General features: G+C 41.5%; 1 protein-coding gene across 4 annotated transcripts in view; it reads right to left on the bottom strand.

The window, feature by feature from the left end:
• The window catches only part of POU2F1 (POU class 2 homeobox 1), a 174,583-nt gene that overhangs the window by 79,104 nt on the left and 80,662 nt on the right, over positions 1 to 14,817 (bottom strand). For 3 of the 4 annotated variants that reach the window (XM_048869595.2, XM_048869625.2, XM_048869614.2), the window contains exon 2: positions 6,650 to 6,715. In XM_048869595.2, coding sequence (XP_048725552.1) covers positions 6,650 to 6,715 — 66 coding nt within the window. Of the gene's footprint in view, positions 1 to 6,649; positions 6,716 to 12,745; positions 12,981 to 14,817 lie in introns of those variants that run through there. The other variant, XM_048869604.2, reaches the window with a different exon arrangement.

The following is a 14,817-nucleotide window of genomic DNA, read 5'->3' as shown; positions in this document are numbered from 1 at the left end:
AGCCCCAAACCTCCAGGACCTCTAAAAGGAAGACCACAAAACTCCTCTAAGAAGTCCTCCAAGGACTGTGCCCAGGGCTCACCAGGCAGGGAATCTACCTCTATAAAGCCGAGGTCATTGTGGTCTTCGGCCACTTTGGCACCATCTTCAATGCCGAACAACAGATTGATCTATTCCCTCCATCACATACATTGCTGCATTAATCAAACCACCATACGAGACATGAATGGCAGTCACTCAGATATTCCCAGAGTTAGCAGTGAAAGATCATTGGTGGATATTGAAGAGACTTATACCAGGAATATTGATAATTATACTATGCATCTGTTTAGTGCCTTTCAATAGAAAGAAAAGTTTTACAAAAGGTGTACAAATACAATCACTCTTTTAGAGATAGGAAAAACTTAGATACAGAAAGTAGCCTAAGATTACGCAGCAGTTCATTTATAGAATCAGGACTTCTGATTCTCTTTCTCATGCTCTAGACACCGAATATGCTGTCTCCCCTCTACTTGCATCTCTCTTATAATACACAGATGGATGAGCATCCAGGAACACTGGAAAATTGTAGTTGCAAGAAGATTATGGATTTTGCAATTTTTCTCTTTTCTACAAATTTAAAACATTTATTCAAACGTAACAAAGCTTTTACAGTACTCTCCACTGCAGAGTTACCATGGAAAGCCTGAATCAGAAAACAATTTCTGGCCAAACAGTGGTAGCAATTAAAAAAGTGTGTTATGTTCAAAGGCCTCAGACAATTTAAAATATTAAAATTTTACCCCTCTGAAATAATTTACTTCAATGAGCAATGAAGTTTAAAGACTAGGGGTCTGATGACAGTCTTTCTATTGACTTGAAGGACTTTGGATTAAGCCTTAATTTATGTTACTAACATTAAGCATGGCTGTCAAAACAACTAGTACAACAGTAACAAAATGAACTTATTTTTAATGCTCACCTGCTCTTTTCTTCAAGCCTTTCTTCAAGGACCTCTGCTAGACCTCTAAACCAGAACTTTCCTGTTTGTCAAACAGTCTAGACTGGAATAAGCCTGAGGTCTACCCTGCCTTTTAACCTTCATGTTTGTTCAGTTTTCCCTCTGGGAGGGAAGGGTGGTAGAGAAAATTCTCCATATCCTTATATGACCATCTAAAAACTGCACTCAGCTGACCTTTGAAATTTCAGATCTGTTTTCAGAATTCTTACAAGTCTATAAGGCATGAGTGTTTGGCTTTAGTTTCTTAAAATACAAATCCCTCCACAATTTCTGAATGCTCTATGCATATCAGACAAGACAATTTCCTGAGCATAATTTCTTTGTAGCAATTACAGCAAAGTGCCTTCACCTCCAGCCTGGACGATGGACACAGATTCCAAGGCCAGAAGGGACCAGGTGTGATCATCTAGTCGGACCTCCTGTTATAACACAGGCCACAGAACTTCCCGAAAATAAATTCTATAGCACATATTTTTTAGAAAAAAACACCAATCTCACTGACTCCTTTGTTCCAAAGCTTCATAAATATAACTTATTAAAAGGGTGTTATAAAATGACCAGACCTCAGTCTTATATTTGGAAATCCAGCAGAGTTATCCCACTTTGCTGCCTGGTTATGCTTTATGTGAGGTGTTGCATAAATGATTAAGCTTACTTGATAATGTAGCAAGATTAATAGATTTGTCAATGTGTGTATATATAAAATATCTTTGTTTAGAATGTATAATCCTGGTTAAAGATGAATTACAGATTATTCAAATCGTATGCAAGTTCTATTTTTCTTTGGGAACAGACCGGTCTACATGTGCTCAACAAAAAGTCCACAGTCACCCTCTCTACCTTATGACAGCAGTGAGCAGTCACTTTGAGGGCAACCTGGTTCAGTCCCACTGGAAACAATGGGGGACTGCAGCCATCTTTGCAGATGGTAGATAGCGGCTCCCCAGTAAAGGATGTAAGGCATCCCCAAATGTTTCAGTTCTTTCCACTAAACCACACAATCCTATGAGAGTAGAGCTCCAAGGAAGAGGAGAAGGTGGTTAGGTAAGTGTGAATATATACAGGAAACACTCCTGACAAACCACTATTGTAATTAAACAAAGCATTTTTTCTTCCTTCAAGGTATCATCTTGCATATTCCCTCTTGTGAGGTTCTACCTAGCAATATATTCCCAGGAAGGTGGGATGAGGCATTCTAATTAACTGTCCCCTCCCAAAGAAAGCATCAAATCAAGATTCCATGTTAGGAGAGAACTGCTGTGTAAATGTGTATACAGGACTCCAGATAGCAACCTTACAGATTTCTAAGATGAAATCATTATGGAGGCATCCCATTAATGTTGCCTGAAGCTCTGGTAGAGTGAGTGCCAAGACTCTTAGGTACTGACTCCCTAGCTAATATCTAATGTCTCAATGCATGGCTTACTCCATTTAGATAGGTGCAGAGCAGAAATGGCATTTTCTTGATAGCGATCCTCAAAAGGCTACAGAAAGTCTTACTAACTTTCTAAATGCCTTAGTCCTATTCAAATAAAAACTGGAAGAACTCTTTAAAACTAGGGTATGGACTTTTGTTTCTCCTACCCTTAGAACACAGTTTTGTTTTTGGGAAGAACACTAGGACCTTACTTGACTCTACTACTGAATTTCCAATTTGCCACAGAAAGAGAGGGTGGGGTGGCGTAGAGGGTCGAGGGGGGCTCGCCTTAGATTTTAAATCCAGTTTGTACAGGACCTTGCTCCTAAGGTGCTAGGAGTGGGGCTCTGCTCCTGTGAACCTCAAGAAGTTCATGAGAGAGCTGGTGAAATGAGACTGCACCTGGCATGGATTTTGAAGCTCAAGAGACTAGAAGGGGCATGAAGGGATCAGAGAGTCCCAACTCCTACTGTGTTTAGGAGCTAAACATGGAAAACTCATGCTGCTTAAAGACAGCAGACATGGGGCCCAATTCTTCTGAACAATAGCAGTTACTATCCTATCTCTCCAACCACACGTCCTATGGTGCATGGGGGTCAAACTCTCAATGACTCCATGCCATCTTGGTCAGTGTGTGTGAAAAGTGGCAGTGGACATGGGGCTGGGGAAAATGCCACATAAATCCAGGGTGCCCTAGGTCTAATGTGCTTGACTGCACATGTCTACACTGCAAAAAAAACCCAAATCAAAAAACAAAACCACCAGGACTGGTCATAGGAAATAGCTTTGGAATGAGTGATCAGGAGTTGATTCAATTTAAATTAAATGGAAGGATAATCAAAACCAAGTTATCAACTCTGATTTTGTATTTCAAAAGAGCAGACGTTGGGAAATTAAGGGCATTAGTTAAAGCAGTAAATTGTACTGAAGACCTCAGGTAAATTTTATGCCATACTCTCACTCTTTATAGGACAAAAAGAGTCCCAATTTACCATTAGGTGCCTGGATAGAGGTTTGGAGAGATGTCCAGAGGCTTGCTATTCTTTCTATCCTTAAGTGCCTCCAGGGGACATCCAGTTGGCCTTCCTGGACAAGACTGGGGTTAAGAAGCGGGCGTTGAGAAGAAGTTTGCAGAGTTTTGTTTAGAGTAGGGATGAGTCCTAGTCAGAGAGCAAGTGACCATCACAAGTTCTATGACTTCAGCAGCAACTAGCTCCTTTTGTGCCTGAGAAACCTGTATGAGATCCCTACTAAAAGTTACCGTCCCATTTGGGCACATTGCTGACACTAACCTGCATGAGATCCCCAAAAGGTGTAATCTATTTTATACATTCTGTTGAGACTATAGTCTCTGCAGGGGATCTGACTTAAGTTCCAAAGGTTTAAAGTATCATGAACTGTAATTTGTCTAATTTCTAACTACAATATTTCTCTAACTTCAATGAACCTTAGCTACTAGTCTCATAGAACTTGCAAGGTATGTTAACTTTACCAACCATGATTGCATTTTTTCTGAAGTTACAATCTCTGCCAAATGTAAATTCCATACACCTTAGCTATTTCTGTCATAAAATTTACAAGCTCCATCAGTTCATAGAATTTTGATACACAGATGATTCAAAGAGAAAAAAAGCAATGATTCATTGTGGTTAAGAGATCTGCTGGCGGTGTATACATGAGAGACTCATGTGAGTTACAAGCGTCACTGGGAAACCAGCAGAGTTTGTAGCTTCTTTTAGCCCTGAAAGTGACACAAATAAAATTCTCGGAGATTAACATCTGCCAGCTGCCTGTAAGGTGTTTGAACCTGGAAGGAATGGTTCATAAATGTTACTTATTATTAGCTTCACTGGTTTGTGAGCATAAAAACAATGAGACCTAATACAATAAATACAGAGAGCCCTCCAAAATTCTGAGTTCTGTCATCTTGCCTACTGAGTTTATAAATTATGAGCCTAAAATGAACAGCCCAGGGAATATTTTAATTTACTAGAGATTATACTTATAAAAATCCAAACACATGCCACTGCAAAATCTAAAAGTTCAGCCTCATACAATACAGTGATTCCCATTAGGGAACATAAATGAGTAAGTCACAGAAATTATAGCCCTATGTTGTTGCAAAGACATCCATAACATCTCCATAAATCAGCAGGTTACTTTAGGATCTAAGCGCTCCAGAACTGATCACCTATTTACCTCTGCCTGTTCTACAACTGAGCTAGGGTATTGCTGAAACAGCTATATATGAGAGGAAGACCAGCCCATGTAATCCTCTTTGGCTACATACTTTAGTCAAAAAGTGGCATGATAATTGTTTATAGCATAAAGTCACATTGAATACACTGTCAGATGGCAGTGCATTCCCTTCAGTGTATCTTATCCACCACACTTCTGTGTTCTGTTCCTACTGAGGCTGTGCTATAGGCAGGAAGCTGCTGTGCCTAAAGTAGAAACCAAATTTTCCTCAGGGCTTTCACACACCTCCAGCTTCAGTGATTCTGGAGGAGAAAGGAAGAGTTAGAATCACTGTCCTCCTGAGAAAGCCTACACAGTTCCAAAGTAGGGCCACTTGAGAGGATCTGAAAGGGATTAGAACTTTTAAACCACACAGGAGAGTCTTTTAAATTCATAATGGATTATTTTTATATACAGAAAAACAAAACTCTTAAGACTCAGGGCTAGTCTACACTGGCAATGTTAAAGTGCAGTCGCGGCAGCGCTTTAACATGGCTTGTGCAGTCACGGCAGAGCACTGGGAGAGATTCTCCCAGCGCTCCAAAAAACAAAAACAAAACAAAACAAAAAAACTCCACCTCCACGAGGGGCACGACTCCCAGCGCTGGTGTACTGTTTACAGTGCTGCTTTACAGTGCTGAAACTTGCTGCGCTCAGGGGAGTGTTTTTTCACATCCCTGAGCGAGAAAGTTGCAGCGCTGTAAATTGCCAGTGTGGACAAGCCCTCACTCTTGGCATTGCCACTACTGTAGACATTACAAAAACTGAAAAGGCAGTAGCAGGGAACAGATGTGAATGAGCTGAAAAAATTTGACTGGCTCCACCTATTGACAGGAAAACATCCATCAACCTTGGATTAGTACAAGGAACACTCAATTGTCCTTAGATGTATTGTTATTAAAGCCCTGCACAAAGAACATGGAGCGAATCAACAACATAAAATGCTGCAAATTGCCAGGTTCATTACAGTTCCTAGAGTTAAAATAAAGGAAGAATACTCTTATTATTGTTACTGAGGAAAGTGAAGTGAAAGAATTATTGTTCATCCCACACAGTGAACCCAGACTTCTCATTGCTTTTAGAGAAATGACTTCTTACAATTAAAATTTCCTCTAACTCATAACCTGGACTTGTCTGCAGAGAGAGGCTAACTCCTATTTCATCCTATTTACTTTTTCATTAGAGTTCTCATTTCTACTCCTTGTTTCCAAAAAGAATTAGTATATTAAATGGCATCTAGAAAGGAACTAGTAGCACAAAATAGTATTTTTTAAAATTTAACTAAAGGTATAAACATGAATTATGTTTTTAATACAATTTTAAAAATACATAATGAAATCTTTACTCTCCGTCACCTACAGGTCTTTAGGGAACTCTTATATAAAAGTGTCCTAGGATTGTGGTATTAGGGAAACAGAGAAGAACCTAATAGGTGTCAAAGTCTACATCAGCTCTCTTCAGCAACCCTAGCTCTCTATAGAGGTGACATGTTGCAAGAATGGGAAATAAATTTTTATTGTGTGTGAGGAGACAAAGATTTGCATAAATGAACAGTTAAATATACTGTAGTTAATATATTAAATGGCAAGCAGTAGTCCCTAAGGATATGACTACACTGCAATGAGACACCCGTGGCTGGTCCATGCCGCAGACTTGGGCTAAAGGGCTGTTCAACTGTGGTGTAGATGTGTGGGCTTGGGCTGCCGCCCGAAATCTGGAACCCTCCCACCTCACAGGGTCCCAGAGCTCAGTCCGCAGCTCAAACCCACACATCTACACCACAGTTAAACAGCCCTTCAGCCTGAGCTCTGCGAGCCTGAGTCAGCTGGCACAGGCCAGCCGCAGATGTCTAATTGCAGTGTAGACACACCCGAAGACTAAAAAAACCATAAGAAATGTACACAAAACAGCCCACGTATTTATACACAAATAAAGGAGATTCTCCCTTTTAAAGCCATTCAATTCTCCCAGAAGGCTAAATGTTCATTTCTTACCTGTGTTCCCATCCCCACTCTCCATTGGTGCTTTACTGGTTTCTGACGGATTGTTCATTCTTGAGTCTGCATTAAAAGAGAGGTAAAGAGATATAAAGTAATAAAAGTGGAAAATACTGATGTTGTCTTTTCTAACAAACTATGTATAAAATATTACAAGCCTGAATGGCATATATCTCACATACAATGATGATGATCAGGGATGGGAGCACAGAAATGTAGGGCTGGAAGGAATTTCAAGTACTTATCTAGTCTATGTCCCTGAGCTGGGGCAGAACCCAAAGGATGCAATGGTGAGTCTTCCCATCATGGACTGGGCCATTGTTTTAAACCTCAGCAGCCACACACACAAAACAAGACAATGCTGAGAGAATAACAGAAAGGATTCAACAGGTCAAAGGTGCCCAATACTGTGAAAATTATAGAAGCAAAGGTCTAGTGAAAAAAGCAGCAATTTATAGATTCAAAAATACTGGCTTATGCTATGTCTAAATATATTTTGTTTTTCATAAATAAGGAAATTCAGACATCACAAGGAGAAATATCATTTATCTAGTCCTGCATTTTTACTTGATAGGAATGTCACCAGTGTTAAATTATTTTTTATGGTCTCTTTCCAGCCTCCCTGTGGCTCAATCTCCAAGTGTGTTCTCCTAATTTGCAAGTTTATCAGTTTAATATGGCTAGGCTTGGCAGAATTTGATTTTTAATTTTGTTTTATAACTTTGACAAATAACATAGGTTTATTATAAAGCTTTTTTATTTTTATTAATTTAAATTTTCACAGTTTCAGATATTATGGGGGGAGCTTTCAGAAGGGGTCAGACAATTATTTAATGACACTAGATATTGAGACTGAAAAAGTTAAAGCTTTACAATTATTTAAGCACAATTTGTGAACATCACATCAAAACATAAAAAGTAAATATCCTTAAAATCAAGCTCAAGTAAGTTCTCAAGCAGCATTTTTCTTACCTTGCCTATCTGTAAATTTCAACTACTATCAATGGAAATATTTTTTCATCAGTTTGTGTGTACGGTGAAATTTACATTTACTGATATTTATCAATAAAAATCTGATCCTGCCAAGCTTAAATATAGTGAATGCAGAGAGCCTTCCCAGGTGGCAGGGAGAGAATACAGTTTCGAGTATCTAACAGCTGTTGTCAGCACAGTATCAACTCCAACTCAGGCCTTCTCATGTCTTGCTGGTAACCGCAGCATCTCACATTACCATAGACACAAGACAAGACAGACTATGTCAAGGGGTTAAACAGAATAATTTGTACAGAGAAAAACAGACAAATCCTCAAACATCTTCCATTAGCTCAGCATAAAACATAGCTCAGCTCTCAATTAGCTCAGCATAAAACTTTTGATGCAGGGTTTTCTTTTGATGGGTGTTAAGAGGGTTGCTCCTGTAATTGGTTTTCATTAAAGCAGCAGTTTCAAAACTCTGATCCAATGATCAATGGTCTACAGAGGGCTGACCACTGTCATTACCTGCTCTAGCTTGTTCCAGTTGCTTCTATAGGCATCCAGGATCTTTGTTGCCTAGTGGACTGAAAAAGCAGCTGGAAACAATGAAAAGAAGCCAGCCTGTCTCTCCTCATATCAGCTACTAAATAGCAGAGGAAACTGGAGCCACCCTCAGATACCACAACCATCACTGGTACTGAAAATGACAACCAGCAAAAGAAAGGAAAGGCATGCCAAGAGGCGCAAGAGAAAGAATGATCAGAGCCGGACAGCATGTCCAGCTAAGTGGGGAAGAAGGGAACCAGCCACAGGAAAGCTTGTGTGGGAAGAAAGGAAAACAAGCAGACCAGGCAGCAGAGAAGCATATGCAGGGATGGAGGGGAAGAAATAGGAAGGAGGAAGTCAGGTGAAGACCAAAAAAGAGTGAGTGAGTAGTTTGTTTGTTTAAGTCAAAAGTCATGAATTCAGTTAAAAATACATCAATAACTTTCCTGATGTAACTTTTCCATGTAAATAACAGATGTAGTTCACTTAGGTATGGCTTGAAAAATCCAGTCACCTATAACAAGTAGGAACCTTTCCCAAGTGAGGGGCACCAGTTTTTAAGAATCTCAGTGTTGGTTGGTTTGTTTGTTTGTTGGGGGCAGAAGGGAAGAGAATATTCTAGCCTGTATGGCTAAGATTAAACCTTTCAAATGTGAGCCAACTGTAATGGATACGCTGATGTCTGCCTGAGCTGGCCGACACATCCACGGCCAATGTCACTGAAGTGTGTGGGAGGTGTCACTGCCTCTTAGAGAATCCAGGAGAGGCCTGCCTGCCACTGTCAAGGAGTAGGGACCTTGAGTAGGTGAGATTGTGTCTTGCACCATCCCCCATCTCTTGAAACAGGAATAGGTCAGTCCCACTTTTGCCGTAATGGGCATGAGGAGAGAAAACACTCCAGCAGAGGGCTATTTAGTCAACTATCCCAGTAGAAGGGTCTATGGCAGGGGTGGACAAACTACAGCCCGCAGGCTGGATCTAACCCACCAGCTGTTTTAAGCCGGCCCTCAAGCTCCTGCTGGGAAGCGGGGTCTGGGACTTGCCCTTCTCTGGCACTCCAGACAGGGAGCAGGGTCGGGGGCCGCTCCACGCAGATCTCGGAAGCGACAGCATGGCCCCCCTCCAGCACTCCAGTCAGGGAGCAGGGTCAGGGGCCGCTCCACATGGCTCCCAGAAGTAGCAGCATGGCCCCTCTCTGGCTCCTACATGCTCCAGTGGCCCCACTCCAATGGCCCCCTCCAGTGCTCCAATGGAGAAGGGACATGCCAGTGCTTCCGGGAGCCGCTTGAGGTAAGCGCCGCCCAGAGCCTGCACCCCTGAGCCTCTCCCCACACCCCAGTTCTGATACCCCTCCCTCCCTCCGAAACCCTCAATCCCAGCCCGGAGCACGCTCCTGCACCCCAAGCCCCTCATCCCCAGCCCCACCCCAGAGCCTGCACACCCAGCCAGAGCCTGGACCCCTTCCTGCACCCCAACCCCCTGCCCCATCCCTGATTCCCCTCCTGCCTGCCGAACCCCTCAGTCCCAGCCAGAGCACCCTCCTATACCCCAAACTCCTCACCCCCCCCCCAACAGTCCACTCCCCAGCCCGGAGCCCCTCCTGCACCCTGAACTCCTCATTTCTGGCCCACAGCCCAAACAAGAGCCCTCAACCCATCCCACACCCCAACCCCAATTTTGTGAGCATTCATGACCCACCATACAATTTCTATTCCCAGATATAGCCCTAAGGCCAAAAAGTTCGCCCACCACTGATCTATGGGATGTGATTGGAGGGTTCCTTTAAGCCCCTTCCCATCCATACAGCCATCAACTTGGTGAAGTATTGTCAACAAGATCTCCATCCCAATAAAACAGCCCTCAGCTAGGTGGCCAGGAGAGGGTCTACTGCCACTGGTCTTTAAATTGGCTGGGGCCTGGCTCCTCAAGGCTGTAACTCCCCAGGGAGAACTAGTGTCAGTTTCTGTTCACTGACACCATAGCAAAGAGCTGTTTGTATGCTCCCCGTCCCGCCCACCTCTCGCAGATGGGTCTGTGTGTAGGACCAGCATACATGGATTTACTTGGATGGGGCACCACCCAGCACTAAATTTGTTGAGGGAAAGCATTGGAAGTGGCAACTGGCATTAATTACAGGCTCTGATTTTAGCCAGCAAGAGACTGGAGACTTGATCCACGTAATGATGAATGCATGACCTGTAGATGACGAAGCAAGAAGACTTGGGATACCAGTGTATTTCAGCCTAGTGGCAGCCTTGGGCTAGTAGGTTTTGGGTAAGTTTTTCAAGCCCTGAATACAGGGGATGTTATGAGTTCATGAATGGGAAAGAAGTTGGTCAGCATGATCACAAGTGGAAGGGGCAGAGGCCATAAGATCATTTCTCTGTTAAACTGTGGTCCAGACTTTGAAAAAGGATTGAGCCTCTGCATGAAGAAAATAGCACTGTGCTTCCCACAGGGCTTCATTACAGAGACTAAAGCACTGGGGCCCTGATCCCGATTGGGGCCTCTAACGGCACGTTATTATGAATAAATTGTTATTATTGAAGCTATTGAAGAAAATAAATTGGGTACAGAGCACTGCAAAATATAGTGGACGTTCTCCCTCTCTTTTGACAAAAGGCTCATGCAGCAAACCTTTGAAAATATTTTGCTCCACACCTACTGGATGATCAGTAGTTTGTCTTTAATGAAGCTGCAAATACCATTCCACAGGGCAACAAGAATAGTTTTTGCCAGACTGCACTGGGAAATCAAGGCTTCAGAAAGAGGTTTTTAGTTGTTGTTTAGTGTTAGATGTATATGGGGAATTTAGGCAGGTAGTAAAATGTGCTTGCAGTAAGAATATTTTACTTTTAAGATTCACCTCTGGCAGCAACATATTTGCAATGTTCTGTCTTCCATCAAATCCCAAACACCATCACAAGTAAAGAGATAAACCCACTGTAGAAACTTCCTGTCAGAACTGCTTTGAACCCAAGGAAGGATAAACCTTCATTACTACTTCACCAGCTTGATGTGTGTGTGGAAGGTGATGTTCTATGTTTATTTTGCACAGAAAGGGTCAAGCACTCTATCGTGTTTCCATTGCATACATCTGAAGCACAATACTGTTATGAACAAAATCTGTAGGGCACTTCTCTGTAGGGCACAAAGACCTACAATAATGTAATTGATTTGTTTTGTAGATACTCAAAATAATTTTCTTTTGCTATTAAAAAAATAAGGGTGTTAACGCCTTCTTTCCCTCCAACACCTTTTTCCCCTTTAGACTTTTCTCGAGTTTTAAATAAAGGCTGGGCTGCAAATTTCTGTCAATACCACCTAAAAACAAACCTCAAGCACAGAAGGAAGGATCGAAAGCAGCAGGTGCATGACTGAAATCAAACTCAGAGGAGCTTTTACATTCATTCTTGTTACTCTGATAGCAGAATTTGAGTGTGAGACACAGCACTACTGTGCCAGGCTTTCACTGCCCCTCTGATATTTCAAAAGGTATTCAGAAAAAACTAAAAAGCAGAGAATGGACAAGACTGGAGTGATAGCTAAATTGCAAATTAAGCTATGTGTACATGTAAAATCATCTTAATATAGAATTTTACACACTGTTTCCCCTCACCCATTCAAGGGAAACCGGCCCAATACTCCATCAGAACCAGCATAAATAATTCCCTGGGAACCACAGCTCACAGGGATTCCTCAATGCCAGCAAAACACCAAATGGGTCACTTGCAAGTTTAAGTCAAAGATTCATATGTAATTGCTGCATATCTGGAAATATGCATGTTCAGATGTCTGCTTAAAAACAAACATCAGACTAACGATGGTCCAGTTATATCTTTTATTATAGAAACAAAAAGGAAATACTCTTAGGCTCCATGTGTGGAATTCAGAGCTCTGAAAGCACCACATTACCTACTGCAAAACCAATAAACAATTATTACAAATAACTTTTAAAATATAGAAAAGGGAAGAAATATGAGCACAGGACTGACAGGCTGCTAATGGAAATACGTTATCCCAGTACCTTAAGCATAGCCTGCATCAGCATCAATGGCAACTGTGACCTCCACCCTATTTTCCATTACACAAGAAGAAACCTTGCTATTATGTCAGAAAAACATATATACACACACAACATATACGTTATGTGAAGAGTTGATATGAGTAAGTGGTTTGAAATTGGAATGGTTTTGTTTTTAAAAATACTAAAAAACAAACAAACAAACAAAAAAAAGAGTATATGGATCTGTAATTCAAGTCTTAAGTCTTAATGTCTGTCAGAAGTCAAATGCTTCTCAGAATAAAATCCCCAAACCAAAAACTGTAACTTTAACTGTATTAAAACTTTAACTGTATTAAATATCACCCAAACCGAAGAGCAGAATTCTCCTGAACCAGGAAAAAACTGGAATAGCAGGGTGGCACTTGCTGTTGATTCACTGGCGAGCTTCACCTTTAAAATGCCTTCTGCAGACCCTGCATATGAGATTAAGCCGCCATGCATAGTCAATCTCTCACCCTCTATTTCCATATTAAACGCTTATAAGAAAGAGCAGAGCTGGTACCCACCTAGAACGTAGTCACTGCAGTCCAGCATTGCTGTGAAATCCTCTACAGGCTCAGATAGTCCAAGGAAAGAAATAAAGAGGGGGAAGACTATTTCTAACAAATTTATGCTACTGCTCTCAACAGAACAAGAAAGGGAGTGGGGGTGAGGGGGAGAAATACAACTTCAGTTACACCATAGCAATCTTCAACTGAACAGGGAAACTTCAGTTGCTCTGTGGAGTTTTAGTCTCTCCTACTAGCTGTGTCTGACATTGTCAAGGCGACTGAAGCGTGAAAAGTTCCCCTTTTTGTAATAAAACAGAAACAAAGATTGCAGCTGGCAGTTTCCATAATGAAGCTTAATCAGTATGCGCCTGATTAGGGCCTTATGCAAATCTCCCCTCGTTAGCACAGCAGCCAGCACTTTGAAGTCCATGAACAATTCATTTGCAGAGTACACTGAAAGCGTTCCCTGCATAATTTAAATCATGGTATAAATATTTATCAGCTCATTTGCATATTAATTGGCAGTGCATGAAGGGAAAAATTATCTCCCAAGTGCCAGCATAATAATTAGGGAACAAAATGAAATTTCTTCCAATAGCTTGGCTTCTCGGACCTAACTCAAGCACAGTACTCATGGAGCAGGGAGGGAGGGAGGGAGGGAGAGTTCTGTTAAAATGCCACTGAAATGACACATACAAATTAGAAACAACTCTACAGACTTTAGCACCTTTAATCTTATTCCTGCTGGCAACAATAACTTCAGTAATAAAGGGGATTTGGAAAAAGCTTTCTATACCATCCAAATAGTCCAAGAAAACAATTAGCAAGGTAGGAGCTGAACACAGAGATGTAAACCTGGTGTTTTCCAAATGTTAATACAAACTGTCACGAGACGGTCCCACTCAAAAACAGAAGGCAACATTGGGGCAGAGAATCAGCACACTTCTTTTTAAATGGTCAAAAAAGCCTGGTGATTCATTATCTGCTAATTGCTTTGCAACGCTAGATTAACAGTGTATATGTCCAGTATTGTGTAACATTTGACACCCATTAATCTATCCCATGTGATGTTGCAAATAATTTTTAAACTTTCAAATTATTTCCAAGTAAAAACTACTAATCCCTTCTACAAGTGTAACCTGAGAGCTAAATAAAGCTTACTCTGGAGCTCGGATTCCAGGAGGGGGATACTTGAGATAAGGGTTGTGGTGGTCCTTGGACCACCAATGGTTGGCAGAATCTTGCCCAGCAGTCTGTGGAATTAAACATTTTGAGACCCAGCAAAGAGGCAGTGGAGATTGGGAGTGGTTGTGGTCCATGAAAGGATATTTCTTACAAAGTGGTTCACAGAATGAACATACCAGAGAACCACAATTTTACACCAGCTCTATTAAATAAAATCTCTGATATAACATACAAAATCCCATTTCCAAGACAGCAAGAACAAGATATGTTTCCATGGTTCAAGGGATAAATGCATAGCCTGGATGTGAAAACTCAGCAGCCCATTTTCTATTCAGGAATAAATGAAGCTATGGCCAATACTGGATGAATGCAGTCGTGGCCACCTTAAGGTATAACTGTATATGAATTTGCAGAGGGAAAGGTACTTCTTTAACTAGTTGCTCTTCTCTCTCCTTTATGAAGTGGAATTCAAATCCCACCCCTTCACACCAAAGGAAAAAAAGATTTCCAATTCCCGTACTATTGACTCAAATTTATTTTCACTCTGGACCTCTCCTTCTGTTCAGTCTCACATCTCTGCCTACCTCTCATGGTATGCCCACACCTCAGAATCATAACAGACAGCATCCACACTACAAAGTAACAGTTGAGTGCTAGATGGGTTGCTATAACAGTGGTGCTCTACTTGTTCCTATATAGCACTAAGACTTCTGGGGGGAAAATCCCATGGTTCAGAGAGTTTCAGTAAATGGCACTATTCTATGAATGTTTTTGCCATATATTGTGGGAGAACTCTCCATCTGGGGATCCTGGGCAGAAATGGCATGACACCAGCAACTCATTAAAGCAAGCCATTCCTGGTGCCTACTAGCCTCTGGCCAGCTGACAGCACAGTGAGATGC

Source organism: Caretta caretta, chromosome 1, assembly GCF_965140235.1.
Source record: "Caretta caretta isolate rCarCar2 chromosome 1, rCarCar1.hap1, whole genome shotgun sequence".
In the NCBI taxonomy this organism is placed as follows: domain Eukaryota; kingdom Metazoa; phylum Chordata; order Testudines; family Cheloniidae; genus Caretta; species Caretta caretta.
Note: the sequence above shows the minus strand (reverse complement) of the source record. Positions and strands in the feature narration are given on the sequence as shown.